Consider the following 25,581-nt stretch of genomic DNA (forward strand, 5'->3'; position numbering starts at 1 on the left):
TTTCAATCGAGGCAAACGTATTAAAATGAGGACCTCTACATTACTCTGGTTTTACTACCCAGGTATTACCTATGAAGGGCCGGTTGACGGAAGAGGATGATTATCCCGTTCCTGCGTAGTTCCATACTCGGACAGCCCATAAGAAATTCCATTATGTACCGGTATGTTTGGTATTACTGGTGGTAACTTACACTGCACTGCCATTGCAGCTGTTCCTTATTCATTCTGCGCTGGCTACCACTTGCTAATTAACAGACGATGGGCCACTGGCGTAGGCATTTCTTTTTTGTTGTTCGGCTAATCCCCCACACGAATTCTTGCTGGATAGACATATAGCTGGCTTTCTTCTCCTCTGAAGCCGTTAACGACTAAATGAGGGCTTTGCGGTACAGTAGCGTGAGGTGCTGCCGGTGCTACTGGATAGTTGCCAAGCGCCAAACCCTCCCTTTCCTCGTCAAGGCAATTGAATCAAGAGCTTCGAACTGAAAACATTGAACCAATTTCTTTTTTTTTTTTTGGTAGCTTCCCAAAGCCAAGTGACACGGGGGGCACAAAAGCACTTGCATCATCTCTATTTCGTCGTATTTTACTTCGTAGATGAATCCAGCGAAAGAAAAGGAGATCATATCATGTGAATAAATCTACGCAAGGAAGCAAACACAAGGGCTTTAAGAGGTGCACATAAGTTGAAGGGCAAAGCTATATATCAGCTGGCTACAACTGCTAAATATTTCATGTGCAAATGGTCGAATAAGTTACAATACCAAGGCACGTCAGAAATGTAGGCGCGCTAGCCGTCATTTTCAAGTAACACACTATAGCGCGGCAGCGGATCCTGATGTGGATATCTAAGTAGGAAGCTTTGATGGAACTTCCCGTAGTTATACATGTTGCATTACTGCACACGTTCAGCTTTGCTGATGTCCAGTTCAGCGACAGCAAAGCTAAAATACGGGCCATGGAACTGTTTGTTTCACAGCGGTTTGTTCTTGGGTCGAAGACGTGATGCGTTTGAGGCGTCGGTGGTTTAAATGTCCCTCTTCTTTTTATTACCCTTCGCTTTTCTTGTGTCCTTCTCTGCCGTTCTATAGAATATAGATGTACAGCACATGGTGGGATCCCAGCAGCTTTTACTCGTTTCTATAGATACACTATATTTCTTTAAGTGCTATGCTGTGGACTATAGTAACAGTGGATCCATGCTTCCATACAGTTATGGATATCAAGCACACAGAACACATAAACATGTACCTACTTATACTATGTGCTGCATTGAAGGTGGATCGCGAGTCAGTGTAATCGCAAACTTGGTCGTCGAGGAGCATTTGGTGTGTAGGCGTGTCGAAAGAAAGAAAGGATTTTCCCCTATTCAAATGGAAATTGTTCGAATGTCTTCCCTTTTGCTCTTTTGGCTAGAGTTGCAGCCCTTACAAACACATAGAACATGTGCACGACAAGCTGATTACATGCCTTTCGAGTATAGAGGGAAAGGACAAAAAAGGGAGAGAGTTAGAAGGAGAGAAATAAAGCTTGAGCTTTGAATAATCAATTAGGTTGCCGGGATTAGGCTTGAGCAGATTGTCGGTCACGCAGACTATCCTTTTTCGTGCTTGCACGCTCCCATCCGGCTGAACGGATGTTGGAGGCATCATGGTTGACAAAATGAAACTGAGGGCCTCACAGAATGACTGATTGACAAGTATAGAATGCAGCAGCACATCCATATAGATTAGCCTTTTCAGTTAACACACTAAAGCCTGAACGTAATTGATAAGATCGTATATCTTCTTAAAAAAATTGTGTGTATTTCTGCTGAGACTTTTAAATAAATGACTAGGGGGTAGATAGCTAAATGTTATCAGGGATACCCAAGGAGCTTATAGCCCATATCGTTTTTTAATTTCGTTCTTTTCATATCGTTTTCCTTCCTTTTTTCTGTGTGTGGCTAGAACGGATTGTGGAAGGCGCGGTGATGTCATGGCCAAGTACATTAACGATCCGCTGTACTATCCCTACACTATGCACTATCGATCAGGATAGAGACCACGATCACATGTTCAATTTAATCAACTCAATATTGTGTGCTACTCTTTCCTTCTTTTCAAATGTAATCATAGACGGAGAAAGTCGCTGATCAGCGATGGCAAACCGATTTTTGATCATCGAGGTGATGTAGAATAAAGCCTTGTGGGGTCGTACAAGTAAAGGCTCTATCATTCCGGCTATAAACCCAGCCGGTTCTATCATCTCTTCCGTATTAGCTTATTAGGTAAACATCAGAGGCTCACGTTGGAGTCGACGGCAAGTCGTCAAGTGGTTAACGAACTTGCTGCCGCTAATTCGTGCGCGGGAGTTGGCAAACGAGAACAGTTCGGGACCAAAGGGGGGTTTCTCTTTAACATTTGACGAAGCGAAAACTGGCAAGCGAACCTTTGAACATTTGCATCGTAATACGATCTTCTGTATTCATTTTGTGTCATCCAAGCTTTCTACGTTCTGCCCCCCCCCCCCCCCCCCCTAAATTTCTGCCGGAATCGTGCATTGAACTTTAACGTCGGCAATCGCTTGGGTATAACGAATTGCACTTCAAGTATAGCGAAAATAAATACGAGAATAGATCAACAACAATGTCCGAAATGTGGCGAAAGAAAGAAAGATGATGGTGAGCTACGCGTGATTAGTTTGACGAAGAAAATGGCGATGTGATTGATGCAATGTCAGGATCCTTTTGCACTTGTTTACACGCCAATCCGATAACGTACGCTATTTTCGCCGAATACATTATTCACTGAAAAAGGTTGGATGTTGATCTTCCATTTTTCAAAGAAGCACAAAGGAATAGATAAATAAATAAAACAAAATGTACGAGGCGGAAATGAACGATCGAATAAATAAGACGAAAGCTACTGAAACCCTGCGTAAGTCAATGGGTCAGTTTAGGGTCCCATTCACAATGAATAGTAGAGAGACGAACGACATAAAGTTCATTGACAACAGATTGACAGGTACCAGTAAAAATATTTAAATTTTACGGAAAACGAACGGCTTCACATCGGAGAGTCACCATAATTCATGAGGAAACGGCCTTAATTGGCACCCCTCCCCCCCCCCCCCCCCCACCAAAATTAAGATACATAAGCTGTTGAAGCATAACATGCCCAATAACTCATAAGTGCTTCTAAATATAATATCTATTCATTAATCTATTACTTACCTCATTAATATAAGATGCACTGTGTTGTACGGTTACAGCAATTGTTAATGTATCAACCATAACAGAAAAAAGTCTTCTGCGTCATTACATCAGCTGTCATAAAAGAGGTAAAACAGCAACCACTTAGAAAAAAAAACAAAAGAATAATACAAGCACGGCCATAGGTTTACGCAACCGTTAATCTACTTGCAAGAACGGAACCTTATACCTAATGGTTTAACATAATCCTGTATCACGGCAAGCTTTGATGCATAAGTCTACCATCATGTGATCCTCCTCTTGTACCTACATTCAATAATTAAAAACTCGGATTAACATATTAGAGCAACTGAATAAAAGCATAGCTTTTGCTATCCATATGCCACACACGAGCATTAATAACCAAATATTAGCTCACGTCGTGCAGTTAAATGATGTACAGAGCACGTGAAATTTAAGTAATGCATAAGTATACTGCAAAAAAGAAGTAGGGAAAAGCATCGTTCAAGATTTAAAGGAAACACAGTAATAAAACAGGGCGGATGGATGAAAGACCCAGGTATAGGCTGAAAGAGACAGGCATCCAAATAAATAAAACAAAAAGCAGGTAGAAAAAAGTGATGTTTTACGTATTTTCAGATACCGTTGAAAACGAAATAGCGTGTAAAGAGTAAAAGCTTGTACACAACGTGAAGAGAGGAGTTTTCAATGGATCGATAATCAGGATTGTCGGTGTTCCTACTCTATACGTAAAGCCTACAGAACTGTCCGATATTATTCGGCTAGGCCGGACATGGCACACCCGAAACACTCGCCCTTTCTTTTATCTCCTTCCATCCGGCTGCCCCCCCTCTAGATCTTGCTCTTATTTCCCTACTCGGTGTGTGTAGATGGTAATCGATGCGGATCTCAAAGGGCGGCACGCTTTAAAGGTTTGTTTTGCTTTTTTTTTTTTTGCGATGCTTTCTTTTTACGTTCTGCTGGCTTATTGTGCTGGATAGCATCATTCTGCTAACCGATAGCCGATCCGAATTCTCGCTTCATCGAGACGTCCTAGATGCGCGGTTGCCACTAGCGTTGCACAACCGCTAACAGCTGAGAACCCAGCGGCACATCCATCCAGTGATCGTTGGTAACGCTGCGTGATCAGACGAATGTTAGCCCAACTCGCATGCGGGACACAAGAGTAAAACCATTGTGCTGTAATTCGGCCAACAACCATTGGCTGTTCCAGCTGAGAAAAAATAAAGCCGTTGAAACTGAAAAAGTCAGAAACTTGACATGGATGCATTCGTTCTCGTTCCAGGCTGACGGACGAAGAGAAGGAAGAAGATAAAAATCAAATAGCGCGCTGCTTCTTTTAGAGTTTAACACGGCGATAATAAAGTAAACAGTCCGTTAGATGGTGACGGCAAACCGCAATATAGTCTGGCGGTCGGTTGATGCTGCGTTAATTGTTCCGTAACTAAACGGATATCATGTGTTACGAAAGCGAAACAAATCTCTTGGACCAGTATAACACGATTACACGTCGTTGTGAACACACGCGTACTGCTTCTGGCTGATCATTCATGAGCCGTGATGCGGTCTGCGGCGCTTTCTAATCTGATGCGAACGGGGGCGCGGACGCCGATCGATATGTAGCAAAAATAAATGATTTCCGCTAGCCCCGCGAAAATGAGAAATCAACAACATGTAACCAACAACATTTGTATTCCATTATACCCGAGTGTGTATATATATCCTCGTCCATCAGCGGAAACAAAACATTGGCGTGTCATCGCGTTACATCAACACTTTCTTTTCCTTGTAATTATATGCGTCAGAACAATATACATTTTTATGATTACATTCGTTCGTATTTTTTTCTTTTCATTTATTTTGGCCCGTCAGGTCACTCAGTTATGTTCCAGCAAGGATTTACGTAGTGTGACGGCCCGCGTCATTGGGTCCACATTTCATGTTGACAAGCATTACTTAGTCCGCAGCTATAGCGCACGTGTCGCGTGATACAGCTAATCATACAGTTTTAGATGACATTGTTCAGGATTATACTAATTAATCATGACGAGAAATCTGAGTCCCGGTTACAGGCCAAAGCGAATCAATTGTTATTATACAGTTTATGAGGTTTGATTGATAGATAGGAAAGTTTGGCAAACCTCGTATAAGTAATAACGATCTGTCAAGAAAATAATGGTAAATAAATAATGAGATAACCTTTTAGTTTTTGGCCGTTTTGTTCCAACGGTAGTTGGAGGTAGTGCCGCCTCGGTGCTGACGGGACTCTTCCCGTTGCGGCTGATGATGCAATTTGGGCTGCTGCTGATGTGGCAATCGATTGGCCGTGATCCAGTGGCCGGCCATGGGCATTGCAGACGCTGGCGAATGGTGAGCCGCTGGTTTTGCTCCAATCGTCGTTTTCTCTGCATTCCTGTAATGGTTTAGAATTCGGCCATTGCTGCCGGACCCAGTATCCACATTGCCGCTGTTCTTCTCCGCTTGCAGCCAGTGCAGTAAGTTCAGAGCTTCTCGGTGGTTCGAGTTTAGAGTGAGAACTTGATTCAGCAGATGGACGGCCTGCTCTGTGTCATTCCGCTGCCTGTCCGTCGTTCACGCATGCAACGCACACACACACACACACAAAGTTAATAAAGGAACAAAAGACGTGAGCAAAGCTCTCTACCTTCAATCATGAACCATTCGCTGTCTCTCTTTTTTATTTGTGTAGGACCCCCCCCCCCCCCCCGCGTGTCATTCCCGTCCGCTACGTTCCCTCCCCGTTTAGATTATTTTTTCGGAAAGCTGCTTAGCTTATGCTTACATCATTTAGTTAATTACTGTTCTCGGTCTTAATCGCTACGGATGGCATAGGTCCTTCAGGAAATAAGTCAACGATGCAAACTATACATTTGTAAGAGATTACAAGTCTAATGCCACACGTGAAAACCAATTAAAAGGCTTATGCTTATGTTATCCACTGTGAACCCATTCGATACGTTTCGGCCGCAAATTGACATAAAATTTTCAAATATTTTTAAATAGCTAATTGTTTTTTTTTCGCTATTTATGCAAATAAAGATGTTTGAGTAAAACTTACAAATAGAGGACGGCCAGATTGTAGTGAGCGTGAGCGTGGTGCGGATGAGATCGGATGGCGTCGTGGAAACGACGCTCGGCTTCTTTGACGGCCAACTCTTTGCGGCGGTCACCATCTTCCATATCGTCAGCTCGGGCAAGCAAAACGGTCCCTAAATTATTGAGAGCGCTGGCGTAGTTGGGCCATAATCTGTAATCGAAAAAAAAAGAAGTAAGACACAAATCTTTCGGGGAAAAAGCAATAACATTGTAGATTTGGGTACAATTTTCAATTTGTATTCTCCACTCTCTTTTTTTTTTTTTTTTTTTTTTTTGTTCTGGACTATTCAATAAATAATCTCGGGTCCCCGCAAGGATTTTATTTTTGAAAGGTTTACATGACTGTCAGTGTAAGCCTGGGCTTTACGTATGTCTTCTACGCGTTGGCCACTGTTACGTATAATAGCATAGTCAATAATCTGTCCCGGCGAATGAGTGTCAAATAAGCGGCAACGTCATAGACATAGACTTCTTGCAGCGGGAGCCATTGGTTGCAGCGGCAATATCCTCAATCAAATAACACTAACCAACAGCCAAGAAAAGAGCTATTCGAAAGAGAATATCTGCGTATATAAGATTTCCGGATGGGCTGACATCGACCCATGCTGCGATATACAGTCATGGCCTTCAGCCAGTTTTGGCCGATATCTGGCAAAGAAATATCAAATTCGAAATGCGCGAATGAATAGGTGTCAAGGCAAATGGAAATTCGGTACAAATAGTAAAACTATTGAAAGAAAGGCGTAGGAGAAGAAAAAGTTTGAGAACAACACACACACAAAAAAAAAATTCGGAAGAGGATTCTTTGAATGCATGAATAATTTCCATTTTGCATAATACGAATGACGTGTCTTGGTGACTCTTCATTGGCCGAAGATTATTGGACTTAGCCGAGCGCAAGAAAAGAGAACAAGGCACCAAGTGAAAGGCAGTCCCGTGCTGTAGGAAAGAAGAAATAGAACGCAAAAAAAACAAACAAAAAAACAAACAAACGAGCAAAGCTCCGTGGAACCCGAAAAATGTGTGTCGCTAAGGAAAGGGCGCTGAGATGGAACTGGAACAGTGCAAAGACACTTACAGCGCGAAAAGAGGCTTTCAAAATGCAGATGACAAACCTCTCATATCGACTTGTTTTGGAACCCGCGTCTCTTGTTTTTGTTCTCTCTTTCTCTGTTCACGAATTCTAACGCCCACTACCCGGCTAAATCTAGTCACGCATCTCGATTTGCTTTATTCTCTGACTCGCGTTCTATCGCCGACATTCACGGCCATACATCACCGCCTTTCAATCGCGTTTCTCTCTTTTTTCGCTTGGCAAGTGACGTTTCCATTCAAATACGAATCGCGGCGTGTTAACGCCTTTTTTTTTTCTGTCTGAGTACGCAACGAGCACATCATTCAACTGGAAATGCTTGTATTTTTTTTTGTTGTGTTATTACTTTCTATTGTCTTTGGCAAAGGTATGTTTGCGATTTTTGTTGTTGTTCTGCAACGATACATTGCCGATGAAACGAATGACGTTTTGCCATTAAAAAAAAAGGGAACTCTAAAATAGTAACCGAAATAATCAAATACTTAAAAAGGGCGAGCGAAACCGAGTGGAAGGAATTCATTTCTGCTAGCCAAACAGACGAGGGGAAGTTATGAAAAAACACGAAACTTTAAAAAAAAAAAAGGAGTTCTTTTTCTGGCCAATTTTCGTGTGTTTGTACCTGCAAGTATAACGGGGGGGAAAGCGCAAGTGTGTTGCACTTTTTATTTCCCAAGAAAAAACGACGCAGAAAATCTCTGTAACAAATAAAAAAAAAAAAAAAAAACCGCCAAAGAACAAGCTGCTGGTAAAAAGGAAAACTTTCTACACGTAGGTTTCTAGAGTCTGTCCTTTTTTTTTTTTTTCTAAGTTTAGTTGTGTCTCGTTTTGCCCCCCCCCCCCTTTCATAGCCGTCAGTTTGATGACAATAAACTTGTATACACCGCAAAAGAACACAAAAACGAAGAGATAAGAAGACGATCAGCGCTGACGGTCGAATTAAGGCCGTCTTTTATAGCACGTGGGTAATATGTTAGACACACAAATCAAGTGGAGGAACACGAGAACACTCGCAATTGTAGTGGAACAAGAAGAAAGAAATAAAAGATGAAACTTACTCGATGGCTTGCCGGTAGTGATCGATAGCGGCTTCCCAGCGGCCGTCGTCTTTCTGGATGTTGGCGTAATTGTAGTGCATCTTGGCGTTATTGGGCAGAGTCCGCAATCCCGACCTGGCATTCGCACCGTCGATGTAAAAGCGAAGGGGGCCGCATACAGATAGGGGCGAGAAACAAGAAGAATACTCGGAATGAAATAAGCAAATAAATATCGATCGAGCCAATCAATAACCACGGCGGCATTCATACGCAGTGTGTCGTTCGGAATTTTGGAACGGCTCAAGTACAAATAGAAAAGAGTGATAAAAAAAAGAAAAGAAAATCAAAAAAAAAAAAAAAAATGCGCAAAAGCTAAAGAAAATGAGCTGCTGAATGATGAGTAAAAGAGAAAGAAAATTGAAGAATGAAAAGAAAAAATGTTGAACACCGAGCCAAGAATGTACAGATAGCCAAGCGAATGGCGCTATCAGCCATTCCCGGCACGTGCCACTCCGACTATTTCGCTCCCTCTCTCTCTTTTTTTTTTCTTTCACATGTATATATACGATGTGTCTGGTATATATACTGAAAAGCGCGAGACTAGAAAACTCAAAAAATAGGAAATCAAAGGAAATGGTATTGGCAAAGCCGTTCCGAAGAACAGGACGAAATCAAACATCGGCATTGATTTTCGTGATTGCAGTTCTGCCGAGCTCCCCAATCAATTAAGAATTCAACTGAGGAGCTATTTGAAATGTAAACCGGAAGTCTAATCACAGATTATGGCTATAACTTAAGGTGTTAAAAAAAAATTCAAGATTGAAAAGTAAAAACTTGCTCGAAAAGCGTGCGACGATCGGCCCAGTCGAGGTTGCGTGTCCAGGTTTTGGTGACAAAACTGACGGCCAACAGGATGGCACCGAATACGAAAAGGCAACGGGCGAACACTTGACGGCCAGGCCACCAGCAGTTGGACGAAGACGACGACGTAGGAGAGGAAGAAGAAGAAGAAGATGAGGAGGAAGAAAAAGAAGAAGAAGAGCAAGTCGACGACGAACGACGGCGTCGTAATGAGGTATAGGATCCGGTCGCACTTTGATGGCAGACCAGTCGGCCGGCACGGATCGTCCACCGTGATCGTGTTGAACGAAAGACGATCCGCAAACCAAGAGCCACGATCAGGCAATAACCCAAACTGCAAGTGCCATAAAAAATCAGAAATCAAAAGACGTGGAATAAGAAAAGGAAAGCAATTGAACATCATCAGTATCACAGTCCCCATTCACGCAGCTGCCCTCTATTGTTTGCTATCTTTTTTTGTTCCCCCCCCCCCATTTTTACTGTTTATATATGTGGAGGCTAAAGTATACAGCATCGACGTGGAAGTGAGGCTGAAATAGAGGCATAAAAGGGATAGTTTCTTTATTTTTTGTTGTGTCTCTTTTTCTTTTTACGTCAACGATGGAGACTGAATTGACGTGAAACTGGGTACAGCAGTACGTTCAGTGCGGACGGCCGGATGAGATCAGAAAATGAGAGGGGGTAAAAAAAAAAAAAAAAAGAAGTGGGGTACATGGAATGCTCTTTCAATCAGCTTCCGTCTGGATCGGCTCGTTTGTTTCTCACAATGTTTCTATTCGTTCGGCATCCATCATTCTTTTTTTTTGCTTCCTTAAATTCTTTACATTTCTCTCTATTGCTATGTTTTTCCTTATCGTATATATGTTCCGCCTTCTCCTTTTTTTGTGTTTTTTTTACTGTCTGATCCATTTGTTTTACCATCGATTTCTTTATTGTTTTTATAAAACGGGAATTGCCAGGCTCCTCCGAAAGACGACCAAGAAACAATAAGAGAAGGGAGGACTATTCATCAGACATACCAAGACCCCTACTCGGACAACAACACAAAATATAGCGAGGGTAGGAGGATTACACATATTGAAGTGGAACACACGGCAATGCTGCACATGCCATTAGACCGTAATTGCATAGACCGTTCGTCCTGGGCAATTACGGGCATGTCTGTATGTTACAACAGTTTCCCCCGCAGTTGGCCCAGAGAAATAAGGAGCGGGTGGGTGCGGGCAGAAGGAACGCAAGGACAAGGAGAGAACGGCTTAATTTGAAACATCGTTAGATCGTCAAAGGGGCCTGCTGCCACTGTAACTGCTATAATACATCCACCAACATCCTGGATATGGTTAGTCTACACAATAGAGAAAAAAAAAATAAACAAATATTTTTTTTTTCTTTTCTCCAAACTCTTTCTTAATTTGTTTTCTTTGTTCGTTTCTTCTTTGTCTTTTTTTTTTTTCTCCTGGGTTTCCTTTCAAAACCGTTGAGAAGAAAAACCGGAACAATAGTGACAGCAGGGAAAACAGGAAAAAAACAAAACAAAAGAATGCAAAGTAAATGTAAAATAGCCCAATAGGAGAAAGAACACGTTTTTTTTTTTTCTTCAAAACTCGAGGGTAGAAGAGAATATTTTTAAAAAAAAAATAAAGCAAGCACACGAGCGAAGAATAAATGATATCATTAATGACCGTATATATAGTGACACGGAAATTTTCGGCACTAAAGTGTATGATAGACTTACCTTGGGAGGTAGAGAAGCCGCTCCGCAACGACGAATCCGCACGGATAGAACAAATTGGAGGCTGGCAGCATAGGCCAAACCATGACAGCAGCGCTCCACAAAATTAACTTCTGAAAATGGTTTCAAATAATTTAAAAACAAAACTTTTTTAATGGCTGGTGATCGACGTTGCACGTACGAACTTAATAGTTCGGCTTGCCAAAGCAAAAAAAAAAAAAAAAAAAAAAAAAAAAAAAGAAAGAAAGCAATTAAATGACGTCATACTCTGCCGTGTAGTTAGACTATATTGCGTGAGCAGATTGGGCCCACGGTAAACGAAACCGAGGAATAAACAAAGCAACTAATAGGATGAAAGAGACTGAACCCTTTCCGGAAGAAAAAAAAAAGAGAAAATGGAAAATGCTAAGCTGGTTCAGATCGTTGGTTTCATTTTTTTTCCTTCCCCTTTTAAATCTCCTGTTTCCTATTTCATTGCGAACCCTTTTACTTTTTTGGCTGACTGATTTTTAGACTTGACTTGTCTCTTCCCTTTTAGTCGGCTTTTGTTTTGATGTCTTCATTGAGTTGATTGGCGAGGCAAACAAGCGGACGGGATAACGTGCTGTTCGATTGATTTTTTTTTTTTTTTCGTCTTCCTCTAGTATTCTTTTTTCCTTTTTTTTTAAGGTCAACATCAAAGTGAATGGAACACGAGCGAGGACTCGAGAGGGCAGCGGTGCGCTAGAAAGAGTTCTGAAGCCTGGCTTGGTTTCTTTCGTGTTACGTCATCGCATATGCCAACAGGCAAAATAGCTGACCACATTCCGCCATCTCCTCCAACGCGAGAACGATGTCGTTTTAAAAGAGAAATAGCTTTCTTTTTTACGTACGCTTATTGCAGTTCTACAAAAATAAAATCATAATTCAATACTTCCTGTTTGCGTTTTTAAAGGGTGGGAAGAGAAATGGGTTCGGGTGCACAGCTGGAAAACTCAAAGAGTGGCTGTGTGTTTGTCGACCGAAAGTGCGTGGGCTGGACGTGGAAGCCAAAAAAATAAAATAAATAATAGCAACAGTCAATAAAACTAGCAAGAAAGTAAAATGTAGGGGTGCGTAGATTTGTCTGATAGATTTGATTTCCTCTCGCGCATGAATTCCCAATTGCTCGTTTTCGTTGTAAGTTATTTTTTGGGGCTTTTCAAAATTCAAGCTATCTCACTCATATGCGTCAAGATTCACTACAAGCACGATGATAATCAACTAAGGAAAAAAAAAAAAAATAACAAAAGTTGACATTTATTCAGCGCCCTTAAAAAAAAAAAAGAGCGACACGAATAAGGGAAAACAATTGTGACTGGAGCTGATGTGCGTGTCAACGTGCCAGATGATCTCTGCATTGAGTTTTTAGCACGTCGCATCTAGATTGTCGCAATCCTTTTTGATACGTTTCCAGAAACGGGGGGTAGCCTGCGATTAAGATGCCAGACCCACACAGCATGCGGCGCTTAGTGTCACTTGCACATACGGGGGCCTGTCTAGCTTATAAGCTGCCTAATATAAGCTTTCTTGCTACTAACAGAAGAAAGCCGCTCGACGGACGAACACAGACGCTTATCTTAAAACATAATGAAAAGAATTTTAAAGAAACTTGTTTAAAAAAAAAAAAAAAAGTAAGAAAACATTCCTAAACATAATAAATGAAGAGTGAAAAAAAATGATCTCTGAGGAACTTCGCATTTGGCTTCTGTCGCATATCATAATCACGTTTTTGACACGTGATAGTATCCTAAATGTTTCGCGATGTGCAAAGTCCAAAAAAAAAACGGGGCGGGAGGTGACGAGATTTTGTGGCATAAACGACGCATTTAGAAGGAAACCAAACGCCCTAATGATGATTGCATGTAAAGAGAGAGTTAATAGTAAAAGGGAACTCACTTTGCGGTTGAGCCAGGAGTAGACGAGCGCTGCGGCCAGCGACGTGTAGAAAAGAAGAGTGCCCACATTGCGCCAGTCCCTCCAGTCCTCCACCAAAGGGATGGAGCCATTCTGCCAGTCGTAACTGAGTAACACTGGACGTGGTGTTGCGTGATGTATCCCGAAATGTTGTTAAAGAAACAGAGCAAAGAAAAAAAAACAGTAGCATAGTCAGTATTTATTATTATTATTTTTTTAATTACTCTTTGAACAATTATTACGTTGATAGTCTTTATGTGATTTTTGGCCCCCCCCCCCCTTTTTTTACGTTGGCCAAATGGCGTTACTTAAATATATAAGTTTTTTTTTTTTTGCTACGGTCTATGCTCCTATTTATAGGCACATGAAAAACAATGTTAAAGCTATCGGAAATGGCCGGCTGAGACGAGCCGAGTGGCGTAGCGGTAAAGGAAGCACTCACCTGGGGCCAAGAGTAGTCCCATGTTAAAGGCTGGTAGATAGAGCATGGTGAGTATCCTGCGAGATGTGGAAACCGCCGGGTACGACGTGATCAAGTTTAATGTAAAAATCCAAGAAAAGAAAAAAAAAAGAAAACATGCAATGTCCATTAGAGTCGGGATGCAATCACTTCCCATAATTTCCGTCATGCACACATGTGTCTACGTGTGTATATATATAAAACACACAGGTAGATATCCGTAAGAGATGTATGCAAGGCGAAGGGGCTTAGGCGAATTTGGTTACATCCATACGCAATCCCTCACATAAAGGGTGTGTTTAGTTGAAGGCTATCCCGCTCTTAGCTGCTAATCCCGTCTTTTTTGGAGAGATTTACTACTGCCCAGCGCCGTAGGATGCCCCGTGGACAAGAAGAGGTGAATAGGAGAAAATCGGATATTTTAGACGTACTACGTGACACATATAAGAATGGGGTCTGCAGTAATCATGCCGCATCGTATACCTGGCTTTTCGACTGGAAGCGAAGGCCGCCGGATTGTCTTGTTCGGAGAAAAGAGGTAGCTGGCCTTGTTGCAGAGCAATCCTAGCCGCGAGCAGTACCAACGTCTATTTGATAACGAACAAAATCCAACATTAGATTTACAGATTTTCTATTTATTTAGAATTTATCTATTTATTTATTTATTTTTTTTTGGAAAAATGTATCCCAAGGTAATGCCTTTGGAGATGGAATGAATCGATATGAACGTATGATTTCTTACGGTGAAGAGCGACAAAAGAATAGGCCAGCATTTGAAGACGACTCTCAACCATGGCCAGCAACTACAGCTGTTCCATCTACTCGTCGATCTGTATGAGAAAAATGCAATTTTCAGTTTATCAATTGTTAAAAATTAAAGTGAGAAAAGCGTTCGTTCAGTGTTCGGACCCGAGAGATTCAATGAAAATTATTTACAAAGGATTCGGCCCCCAATGTGATTCTTGCGAACCCATCACGCACTCGCCATCGTTTTACGAAATGAGCATTTTCATAATTTCTACGATTCGATTAAAAGTTCGTGGATTATTGAAAACAAGGGGATGTTGTTCGACGTCAAATAGAAGTCTCATAAATAGACGTGCGACAGTTGACATAGTCCCCGATTTCCCAACTGAAGTTGGAATTTCTTTATAGGACACGTCGTTAACGTTACGGCAAAAGCAATTCCACACATCGGCGTGATGCATAATCAATGAGAAAGACTAACGGACAAAATACTTGTTGCTGGGCGATGTGTCAATTTTGGCACGGCCGCATCGACGCTCGTCGCAGCCACTGGCAGATTGTTGATGTAGACGAATAATATCCCAAGTGATGGCGACGGGTAGAGCTGCAATCCCGTTCTCTTTGGCGGCCAGAGCCAAGAAAGCCGATAGCAAACTAACAATCCTCAGCAAGAGGACATTAAAACAGGTAACCGGATGTCGAGATCCGCTTCTCATTCCGAATGATTTTTGATTATTCATCGTCGCCCTGTGTGCGAAAATAAAAACAAAAAAGTTGTTGGTTGGCACAGACAAAATGTCAGCGAAAACTTTCAAATAACATAATTCATTCGAACCGCCATTCAAACTATATAATTAATCAAGGAAGCACGAGCAGAGCGTAATAAATATTTCTGTTTTTGAGTTTCGTTTTACGCACAGATTTCTGCTCAGTGCGGATCGTGTTCAATGCGCAATAAAGCTCCTGTCGTTCACAATGTAGGAGCAGAGTGTGTTACACGAGCTCACCGGTTTGGACACGACGCGTATGTATACTCAAGTCAATACAATGTTAATCAGCGATACGGACGGCGAGGAAGCGGGAAAGGGATGAGACATGTACGTCAATACCTCTCATCCTACTGAATTACTAATGCTGCATCAGTTGTATTATGGATATAGTCTTACGGTGGCGGACAGTTGCATCGGCAAAAAGCTCGGGATCGTCTCATGTTGTTCAGCCATCTCGTATAGATATGGCGACAAACGCGAAATTAGAATGTCTATTAAGCAAAACATTCACTAAGTTCGTCCTTATTGTTGCGTTAAGAGCTGGAAGGATAAAAACAAGTTCACGGTCATGCAATTTTGTTTCGCAAAATTCAATATTTCTATAGGACGAACCGATAAATGCGTAATAAGCCAAGTATTGGATTAGGGATTTTTTTTTTTTCTTTCGGTAGTAAATAAAAGATTTTGACAGTGGCGTTCGTGATCGCTGGTGCAGATGTGAAAATACGAGAAAGAGATATTGTACTTGATACGGCAAGGCAGCCGTTACAATGTTATGGTAGTATGGGCTGCCCAACAGTGTCAGTATTTGTGCTCGACGTCAGTGAAATGACAGAGTGATCGGACATTTGAGAAGAAAGAAGAGATGAAACGAAAAGAGACGTATCCATCATTCCCAACGACATTGGGCAACTCTTTCACGTCAGCACAGTCATTCAGCCATCTTGCCTCTGGTTAGAGACCACACACACTCTAGCCCTATTGCATTCACCTTGGTCATAATCTTATTACTCGCTCGATTGAAATTCCAAGCTATTCGAAATCATCGGTAGAGTTCGTTCACAATACGACTCGTATTATCAACGTCCTTCTCATCGATCGAATTTTGATTAAATACAAAAGAGCTTTTAATAATGATTTTTTTTTTCTACTCGTTCAATTAATCAGCAAATAGATGTTTTACCCCCGCAACCCAAACACTCTGCCTTTGTTCATTTCCTGCACACATTTCCCGCTACGGACGTGCCTTCCTCAATTGATTGTGTCTATCTCGTGTTCGATGATTAACCTGACTAAAACATCTGCAGCCAATGCGATTGTCACTTCTAGCAGCACTTTTTTTTTCTTTTATTTCGGGATAATGTAAAGACGTATCTGGAAAAGCTCGCGACTGCCGTCAAGAAAAGGTGTTATAGATTGCAAGTCTTAAAGTTCTTACAAACGCCAGGAGCTTATAGTTTATCCTATTTATATATATATATAGCCCCAACTAAGAAGATAGCATTTAAGCCAGCACAATCCCAAATAGCGAGGCGTATTCACTTGAACATTGTGACTCTTCTTCGTTGAAGTTTAGCAAAGTTTCGAAACCCCTCGCAACCCTTCCAAGCTTATACACTTTCACATAGAGGTTTTCTGTCTGTGGGAAATAGAAGAAGTCGTATAGCTATACTGGAATTCAGACAAAAGATTTTTTTTTTTTTTTTTTTTTTGCCACAGATGGAACACTCCCAGGGACAGCCTCTGATTTAGAACCGGTGTCGGGTAACAGCCGTCCACGACGTCGTCTTCATATTCCTTTTCTACCTTTTTTTTTTTTCTTTATTATTCTCTTTCCTTCTGTTCTTTATTTTTCTTGTTGAAAGGGGCAGGAAACCCAAGTGGGTAGCCCAAGACGGAAACATATTTTAAAGTTGAGAAACTTTCCGGAATAATAACTCACAACTTTTTTGGGGGAGGGGGGAGGACGGGCAAAACTGCTGTTTGGGACGAGTTCTTATTGGCGCGTTGTATTACTAACGACCTCCTTCATTGAGCACTCATGTCGTCTCGTCTATTTTTCATTCAAGTTAGGTAGTGCTCCGCATCGCTCTTTAATATAAGACGGGCACTGCACAGCTCTAGAATAAACTTAGCGATCTTTCGAACCATTAACGTGATTGTCAGACAATACGGTTCCTTGGCGACATCTCGATTTCGCTTTTTGCATGTTCCTCTAGTATGACGTCATTTACCCGGTTTGTTAAAAAGTATAAGGTAACGGCATATAGATTTAATGGGCTTTTTACCTGTCATGGCTGATGAAGGACAACAGGAAAAACAGAGTTGTTAGGATGTCGGCCCTGCCCACGATACCTGAAACCTGCAAAAAAAAAAAAAGGAAGCAAATGAGATGCTGAAGTTCGTTTTCCCGTATCTCGTGTACAGAGACGAAGAATAGACGCTATTCTAAAAAAAAAAAAATCAAATTATTTCAGCAGACGGAACACGCCGACGCATATTGGTATGAAAAGGTTTACAATGTCACGTCAGTATGTTGCACAGGAAAAGCGGATAAACGTATATGGGATGTAAATAACTTATTTTTCTCCTTTGCGCTGTAGGACTGATGTATTCCGAAGCGCGTTCGTTCTACCCTCGCACCCCTTCCCCGCTCCAAAGAGGAGAAAATCTGAATAATCTGCTTCATATCTTCGTGTTTTTCATTCTTCACTCTCTGTTTGTTTTTCCTGCCTTTTGTGTATTGAAAGGATTTCTCCCGATCTTTCAACACATTTTTTTTTTTATTCTCCGTATCACTTCTTTATTCCAGATAACTGATGTCAACATTATTTTTGATCCTGAGCAAGTCAAACTACATTGTTGTCTTTCGTTCATCTTATTGTTTTTTTTTTCGCCCAAGTTATCAAAGCCACGAACCTGTCACAAGTCACAATCCCTATCAGCTTGAATCAATACCGTTGTGCATGAAAGCGTGCGCCAGCACATTTTGCCCGATGCCCAAGCAATCCAGCCGGAAGCTCCAAACAACAACAGCAGCTTCGTCGGACGTACTGCTTTTAATAGCTACAGGACAAGTCAAACATAGACGTACACACACACAGTTCCCCCCCCCTTTTTTTTTTGATCGCAATCTATGAGATCAGAAATTGGAAAGACTGTTGAAAACTGTAGAGCGAAAGAGAATAACAGCAAGAGAGCGATGGATGCTCCCTGGATGGAAAGTTTTGTGCCCTCGTCTGTTGTTTTCATTTTTCTGTACATTTGTACAAATGAAAAACAGGGAGGAGAGAAGAAACAAAATTGGATAGGCAAAAGAAAAAAACTAAAGGAAATAAGTTCAATGACAATATGAGTTCATCCGGAAGATATCGAAACGTCAGCTTGATATGACGTTTCGCCCGTTACATCGTTCCCTGAAACCTCCCCCTTCGCCGTTCCTCTCGGGAAGTAACTTGTTTGACACTCTAGATACGAAGGCATCAAAAGACTGGCCAGCTTCCATTTTCTCATTTCGTCTCATTTCTTTTCCGATTTTTTTTTTTTATATTTATTTTCTCTTTAATTGGAAAGGACTTTTTCTCGCATCCGGAGTTTCCGAACTTTCCATTTCAACGAGCTCGCTTCACAATGCTGATTTGAATCGTCTTTTGTTTGGTGCTCGGCCATGTTCTCTTTGACAATCAGAGTAGTATTCATACTGCCACTCTTCCGTCAAAACCGCTCAAAGTCGCTTCAATTTTCTTCCTAATTCCGTCGGCTCTCTATTCGCACTTCAGTTCAATAGGGATTGATGTGTTCACGTTGACATTTTATTTTTATTTTTTTAATTCCCACCCTTTTTTTTTTTACAGAGAGACAGCCAAAAAGAGTTAAGACGGTTTACCCTCGAGCCTATTTTGCGCGACTTTGTACAGAGCCCCAACGATCAAAAGAGTCCGTCTCGGGGGCTAACGTAAAAAGACGGGAAATTGAAAACAAGTCAAAGCGAATGAGACAGACACAGACACACACACACACACACACACAGAGAGAACGGAAGAAGCGAAACAAAGTGAATATATTGAGACTTGTTACCGCTTCCGTGTGGATCGGATGGATGGCGAAGAGCGAAGCGGTCAATAGAGATGACAACTTGGAGAGGCCGAGGCAGTTGAGACAAAGCCACGCAAACAGGGCGCTGACCGCTGCATGGAGGATCACGTTGACCGCGTGATAGCTCCAAGGATTGAGTCCGCTCAAGGCATAGTTCCACCTATAGAAAAAAAGACCGGCATGAGCCCTCACGCAAAAACAAATCCTTCTCTTTTACACACAAGACACGATGAACATCGACTGCTGTTGATGGATAGACGCAATGTCAGCAACCCTTTCTCGTACTGGTTACGTTGCTCATTGTTTTGCCTCGTAACGTTTCTAACCCAACCAACCAAGATCATTTTATCTATGGCGGATGTTCGATTGTTGGTCCCCCTTTTTTATTCTTATACTGTATGGCGTTTCTTGACGTCTGTATTATGCGCTTACGTATAGATGAATGGTATACCAGGAAATGAGAGACAGCAATAGTGATGGAGTGACTTTGAATCAAGAGATCTGATAATAGGGTTGGGTAACAGAAGCAGGAGGGAAAGCGAAGAATACGATGATGTTAGACACAGCGCACAGACAACAAAAGACGGTCGGGCCAATACTAAAGTTCTGATGACGAACAAGAGAATTCGTCCAAAAAGGGTTGACATTGCTTTCCGTGATTTCGTCTATACACTCTCGCTGCCCCCCCTTTTTTTTTTTTTGCACTTGATTATTCTTCTTTTCTTTCAATCGTCCCTTTTTTTTTTAATTCATCCGCTTTAACCTTGTCTTTCTGCGCCATCTTCCGTCTATACAACGCGTGTCATTGATCGCCAATATCTTTGTCCGTCACGAATTTTGCGATCAGTACAGTACGCTACTGTATACGCTAAACGTGCAATTGTATGGAATGAAGCTCTTGATTAACAAATTGCGCGGAACAAGGTGGGAAGCCACACAACAGAATGCAAATATGGTAATAGCGATAGACTTACTTGAAAGTGAGAATGGTGAGTGGGCGATAAGATTTGTGACTGCGAGGGTCGAGCAACGACGTCCCCCAGAAATCGTTGTAGAGGAAATCCCAGGTGCCGGCCGTCGGGTCGGTGATGTCCCGGTTGCCGGTGATGGCACTGAGATCGTCGTGGACGAAATCGCCGCCTAGCGAATTGGTGTAGACGCCGACGGCCAGCGCCGGCGGTATCAGGCACGGTAACCATTCTCTTAATGTCGCACCATGTTTGCCTTCTTCAACACTTTGCCGGGCGGACCTTTTTCCGCTGCTTTTACAACAACAACAACCGACGCGTTGCTGATGTTGCGCTCCTACAAACTTCATCGATTCGCACTCGATCCCGCCGCCCCACAAATGACTTCTCTTCTCAGCGCCCATCACTCGACCATGGTCAACAATCTGAAAAGAAAACAAACATTAATTTTCTTGTGATAGTATGTAGCATGGAAGCCTGAGGCTATGCGTAAATAGTGCAGACGAAAAAATGTTGCATTTAAAGAGTTCTAGCTGTTTACGCAACGACAAAATTCTTTTAACATAATGACAAAATGAAAGAATATTCCTTGCCCGTTCCGTTGGAACACGACACAAGAGCGTCTTTTTGAATATTATAAATATTGAAAGGATACTACGTTGTTATTGTGGAGCGTGAGAGGGTCGCGTGACACGCACCGCGACACACTCTCTTCGTACATTGCTATTTAAAGTGGGGTCAGGTTGACAACGGATGGGGGCGTTGTTGATCATATCGGTGGTTATATAGCTGGCAGAAGTGATACACACGTAACCCATACATAAAATTCTAGCATTATGTGCAGCCCTCATTTTTTTTTTTTTTTTGTGAGGCAGTCCCTTCTGACTCATTCTACCACTGGATGGCATATAGCTATATATAACACCAAGTTGCTAATCAGCTTGAAAAGTTTAAAAAAAAAAAAAAGTTTTGTTTTCTGCCACGAAACACATAGACCCATCGATTGGTGTGCCTTCTTTTTTTTCCAAACGTAAAACGAATTTTAACCAATACAAGGGAAAAAAGGATGGGAGCTAGCTATTTTGCATATACACCTATATACCATAGGAGAAAAAGAGAATTTTTCCATTGCTGTCGGCTTATCGGTGACAGTGCGGCGAGGCGCAACCGTTTGAAACGATGGATGTCGGGAGCCCCGTCGGCAGCAAGTCCCTCGGCTCGTTTGTGGCGCGTGTCAAAGAGAAACGAACATTAGCGTGATGTTCTATAGCTGCGCATCGCCATTTGTATCATCGTCAGATGTGCTCAGCAAAGGGGGAATCACAAGGGGGAAGAAAAAAAAAAGGGATGGAATAATTCAGCTGAAAAGACGGGAATAAATTCAGCCCAAAGTTCAACTGGAGCGGCAATTAAAACTCTGCCAGCACAGCGGCTGTAAAAGAAAAAAATTCAATGCCTTCTGGAATAACAAGCCCTTGATTGTCTTTCGTCGTTCAGCCTCCGTGCATGGGGTCGTGAAAGGTTGTCTTCTACAATCTATGGCTTTATTGTCTTTTGTTAATCAATTCGATCTTAATCCTTTATTTTTTCTGTCTTTTCAACTAGCCTCGATTGAATTGATGTCACTTGCAATGTCTGCTCTCTTTTTGTGTTACGATTTGAAAGGATTTCGATTTCCGAGTTGTTCTGGTGTTCCTGTTATCGGCGGATTCGTTGTTAATTGTACTACATTTCGAAAATGCAAGAACTAGGTCACTTCGTATGGCAAAGAAGTTTGGACATTTGGAAAAAATTCGAACATTCAGCCATTTTGAAACTATGGTCATCAACAAGCACTTAAAAATAAACCTGAACTAATTGGCGTTTGTCAATCATTTGAACCAAATAAATAAACAAAATGAAGAGTCACAATTTCAGTGTTTCACAGCGTCACGTGAACATGTCGAAAGGCAGTCATAACTTACGTCAGTTGAATGATGATTGGCTGGAATCTGTAGCTATTTCACCCTTCGTTGCGAATACTGCCAAACTAGCCAACGTAACGAGCATCCACTAACAAGTCGATGATGAGCGCAATTTTTCACGACATTCAATAAAAAACAGACAACTTTTTTGTATCGCTGATGAAATGAACGTCTTTCTTTCTCGAGAATTGACCGGCGAATGGCCAATGGTCAAACAATTACGGCCTTAGGCTGACCACAGAAGGGAGGCGAAGAAAACAAAGAAAAATTGCGCGTGAACTCAATGACAAGTTCAGACTTGTCCGGCCCATCTACAGTCAACATAAACACCAATAATAAAAACGAGTAAATAAAAAAATAAAGGATCTTAATCGGAAATTTGAAGCACTAGTAATGAAGACTTGTGTTGCAATTGTTGTCACAACTGTTGTCTAAATAAGTATTGAAAGAAAAGGCAACTTTTTAAGAATGACAACGCCGTTGCCCGTTGGCTGCCGGTTTAGCAACTGAACTGACTGCGTAGCCGTCGTTCTTGAACGTTATATAGCGTCTTTAGTCCATGGTGGCTATTCAGTTGAGGCAGCTAAAGCTTCAGACTTTGCGTTCGTGCACATGGGGTGGGAAAGAAAATCAGGGTAAGAAAAGAGAGCGCATGCCCAGTACGTGTGCTAAAGTTTAGCATGGAGTTGGAAGTAAATTACTGTTCGACCTAGCGCGCAGCACACCTCGATATACAGCAACGTGAAAAAAGGAGGATAACAGCCATAGGTCTGCCAAAAAAGAACTGGAATTTATTGTACCAACTAGCAGCTAACTAACTTGGTAACTACACTTCCTTTTTTTTAGCTAAAAATTAAAAGAAAAAGTTTGAGGCAACTTTGTCTGGTGTGGTGGAGATATTGGTGCAGTGTTACAGCAGCATCATCATCATCCGGAATTCAATTTGAAGTACTGGTCTTCCAAAAGAGAGGGGGGCATGAAAGTCAAGAGATCAGTGGGTAGAATCCTTTGGAATCACGGATTTCATCACAGCATTTCTTTGATGGCGACCAACTTATATAGATGACATTGACTCCGCCCCATTACCGTTAACTTGGCCACCCATTGCTCGTTTTCATGGACCTATATATCTTGCACTTTCGACATTATAGCACCGAGACAACCGGCTATTGAAAGAAATGAAACAAACAAAAAAAGTAAAGGAATGCAGCAGCTTTATAGTATTAAAGAAAGGAATGAACACCCCCCGTCCCATAAGGGCAATAACTCGGATTCTTTATAGTGCCACTTTTGACCAAAGGTTTTTAACTTCTTAGTGACCTGCCTTAACTATTTCCTGAATTGTTTTATACATCCTCAGCTACAAAGACTAAGAGGAAGAAACGTTATTTTGCATTTAAATATCATATAATTGCTTAAACAATTAAAACACCTGTCAGTTTCGATCGAAATCACAAGAGATGCTCACGAGTCTTTTGATATGAGAAAAGAAAAAAGGTTGGTTCCCTATTCAATCTTGCCTATACATAGGTAGAGCCGTGATATGCAAAGTCAAGGATAGATCAATCCACATCTGGGTCCTCTCATGTTAATGAGTTGACGTTTAACGAGCGCCCAACTCGGCTGTTGGAGCTGATGACAAGATTGAACGAGTTTCTTTAATGACTGACAGCGTCGATGATCTGATGGGCTTAGCTTCTTAAATTGCATATCCCTTCGTTATGAATTTAAGTTGCTATAGTCTATAAAGTCTAAACGATTCTTCTTCTTTAATTCAGCCGTATATTCGACAATGACGTGAATTTTAAAGTGCGTTGCGTATTCTGGAAAAGAACATAAGTCAATTACCCAAGTTTGACGTAAAAAAGAAATAGATGAGATTGAACGCAAAAAACATCGTGGTCATTGACGATTTTTATTTGTTTGTAGACTAGAGCCGTGAAAAATTTTGGTGCGAGCGATAAATTTTGTCAGGATTCAGAGGACGTCTACTTATAGCCGACGCTTCTAAACTTCAATACGGAGAGCGTAGTACAGCAAAGAAGAACATATACACACTTTGGTAGCTTCCCTTATGACTTGTTTTCCTTGTATACACATCACCATTCTTTTATGGAGTGGGTCTACATTTCTCGTAACCTTTTCGACGAGTTCAAATAAATAATAGCATCAATTGCTATACATACATGAGAAACCCAGTCCACACCAAACAGAAAAACAATACCATATCAAATCGGCTGGAAGAAAAAAAAAAATTGGCTCCAAGCCATTGAGTTCTTTTGGCTTTTCAGTAAGTTCTATATACTGTAGGCCTATGGAACGTGTATAGTCAGGTTTTGTTCGCCATTGAGCGTGAAACCCATGCTGGAAGAGGCAATCAAATGTATGCACAGGGAAGCTCGCGCCGTTGGATTAGTATTGTATGTACATTCATATCTGTATAGCGTATAGATGACGTATACCTTATCTGCGTAGTAGGAAAGGGGTTGCAATACGGAGGCTACAGTGACATGCCAATTTCTATTGTTGTACTGTATTCGGAGTCGAGGAGCTTTCATTGTTTCCGAGTTCCGCCATATAGTTTCCACGTTGCAACCATCTCTCAGAGAATAAAAGGGGGCAAGAAAAGGAAATAGGAGACAACAAATGACAGGGGCTGAATAAGAAAGTAAAAATGGGAAGGATTGGGAAGCGAAGAAAACAACAATCCAAAGTGGTGGAGGGGATGATCATCTATATCTACCATACAGAACAGCTCTATAGGATAAGATGACAGTTGGCATTGACAGATGGACGATATTACATCAACATGGATGAGTGGAGCCCGGCAAAAAAAAAAACGTAAACAAAAAGCCAAAAATAAAAGATTGGGCCGTACATCATCCGAAGAGAGCAGTCAAATGATATCAAAAGGATTTATCTGTACGAAAAAGTTAATGCTTTCGTACAGTTTTATTTGCCTGTCTGGTTTTTGTGTTTTCCCCCTCTGTTGTTGTTGTTTTTTTCTTAGAAATGTTTAAATGTGTTTGCATTCTTTTACCGTGTGAATAATATGTAACCACTAACGAGGTTGCGGAGAACAAGACAAAAACAAGCCGATCCATCACTGTTGGATAATGTGGTGCTGTCAATTAGTGCGAGTGACATGTTGTCCTCCTACAAGTCACGGCGGTCCTATACATATTTTTTTTCTTTCCACCATATATTATTGGCCGCACAAGGAATGATCGTTAATCCATAATGCAAAATAATCGTCGACGCATCGTACGACGCAAAGATGCGTGTGGGTGTGTCTTTGCGTTGTGGAAGACACACATGAGTCGTGACTAGACGACATACTTTCAGAAAAAAAAACCTTGTAGACGGTTTAATATGGACTCGTTTTGAATTTCAATTGTTCGTTTACTGAAGACGAATTTGAATATATTGTAGTATTCGAATCGTGTAGTTGTTGCGACTTTTCCCCAGTTGTTTTTTTATTGGTTCTGGTTGGAAGCGCATTGGGAAAACTCTTAACGAGAAAACAACGACGAGTGCCTAAAACTGTCGCATCCAAAGTTACATGGTCATGTTTTTGTGTTGTCGTTCAAC

General features: G+C 41.5%; 1 protein-coding gene and 1 long non-coding RNA gene across 2 annotated transcripts; both read right to left on the reverse strand.

Annotated features, from left to right (window-relative positions):
* Window positions 1–565: 565 nt before the first annotated feature.
* Window positions 566–3,257, reverse strand: LOC132088199 (uncharacterized). Its single transcript, XR_009421513.1, has 3 exons — window positions 3,215–3,257; window positions 1,256–1,365; window positions 566–1,140 (listed from the first exon to the last, which is right to left on the reverse strand). It is a non-coding gene; the product is annotated as an uncharacterized LOC132088199 (long non-coding RNA).
* A 1,693-nt stretch (window positions 3,258–4,950) lies between these two features.
* Window positions 4,951–22,498, reverse strand: LOC130704051 (protein O-mannosyl-transferase TMTC1-like). The gene is made up of 14 exons (XM_057525530.2): window positions 21,991–22,498; window positions 20,033–20,451; window positions 19,041–19,218; window positions 17,252–17,325; window positions 14,686–14,940; window positions 14,189–14,276; window positions 13,930–14,033; window positions 13,429–13,484; window positions 12,969–13,102; window positions 11,055–11,164; window positions 9,297–9,653; window positions 8,480–8,593; window positions 6,294–6,482; window positions 4,951–5,795 (listed from the first exon to the last, which is right to left on the reverse strand). Exons 2-14 carry the CDS (start codon window positions 20,428–20,430, stop codon window positions 5,417–5,419), a joined length of 2,436 nt encoding a protein of 811 aa, XP_057381513.1. The 5' UTR covers window positions 20,431–20,451; window positions 21,991–22,498; the 3' UTR covers window positions 4,951–5,416.
* Window positions 22,499–25,581: the final 3,083 nt, after the last annotated feature.

Source organism: Daphnia carinata, chromosome 8, assembly GCF_022539665.2.
Source record: "Daphnia carinata strain CSIRO-1 chromosome 8, CSIRO_AGI_Dcar_HiC_V3, whole genome shotgun sequence".
NCBI lineage: Eukaryota > Metazoa > Arthropoda > Branchiopoda > Diplostraca > Daphniidae > Daphnia > Daphnia carinata.

What these genes read in the sequence shown, in the direction of transcription:
- LOC130704051 (XM_057525530.2), bottom strand. Translation starts at nt 20,430, where the DNA reads ATGGGCGCTGAGAAGAGAAGTCATTTGTGGGGCGGCGGGATCGAGTGC. An exon ending in ATCCGATCCACACGGAAGCG is followed by an intron (nt 17,326 to 19,040) that starts GTAACAAGTCTC and finishes TTTTTTTTGCAG; the next exon opens with GTTTCAGGTATCGTGGGCAG. An exon ending in TTCTTTTGTCGCTCTTCACC is followed by an intron (nt 14,034 to 14,188) that starts GTAAGAAATCAT and finishes GTTATCAAATAG; the next exon opens with ACGTTGGTACTGCTCGCGGC.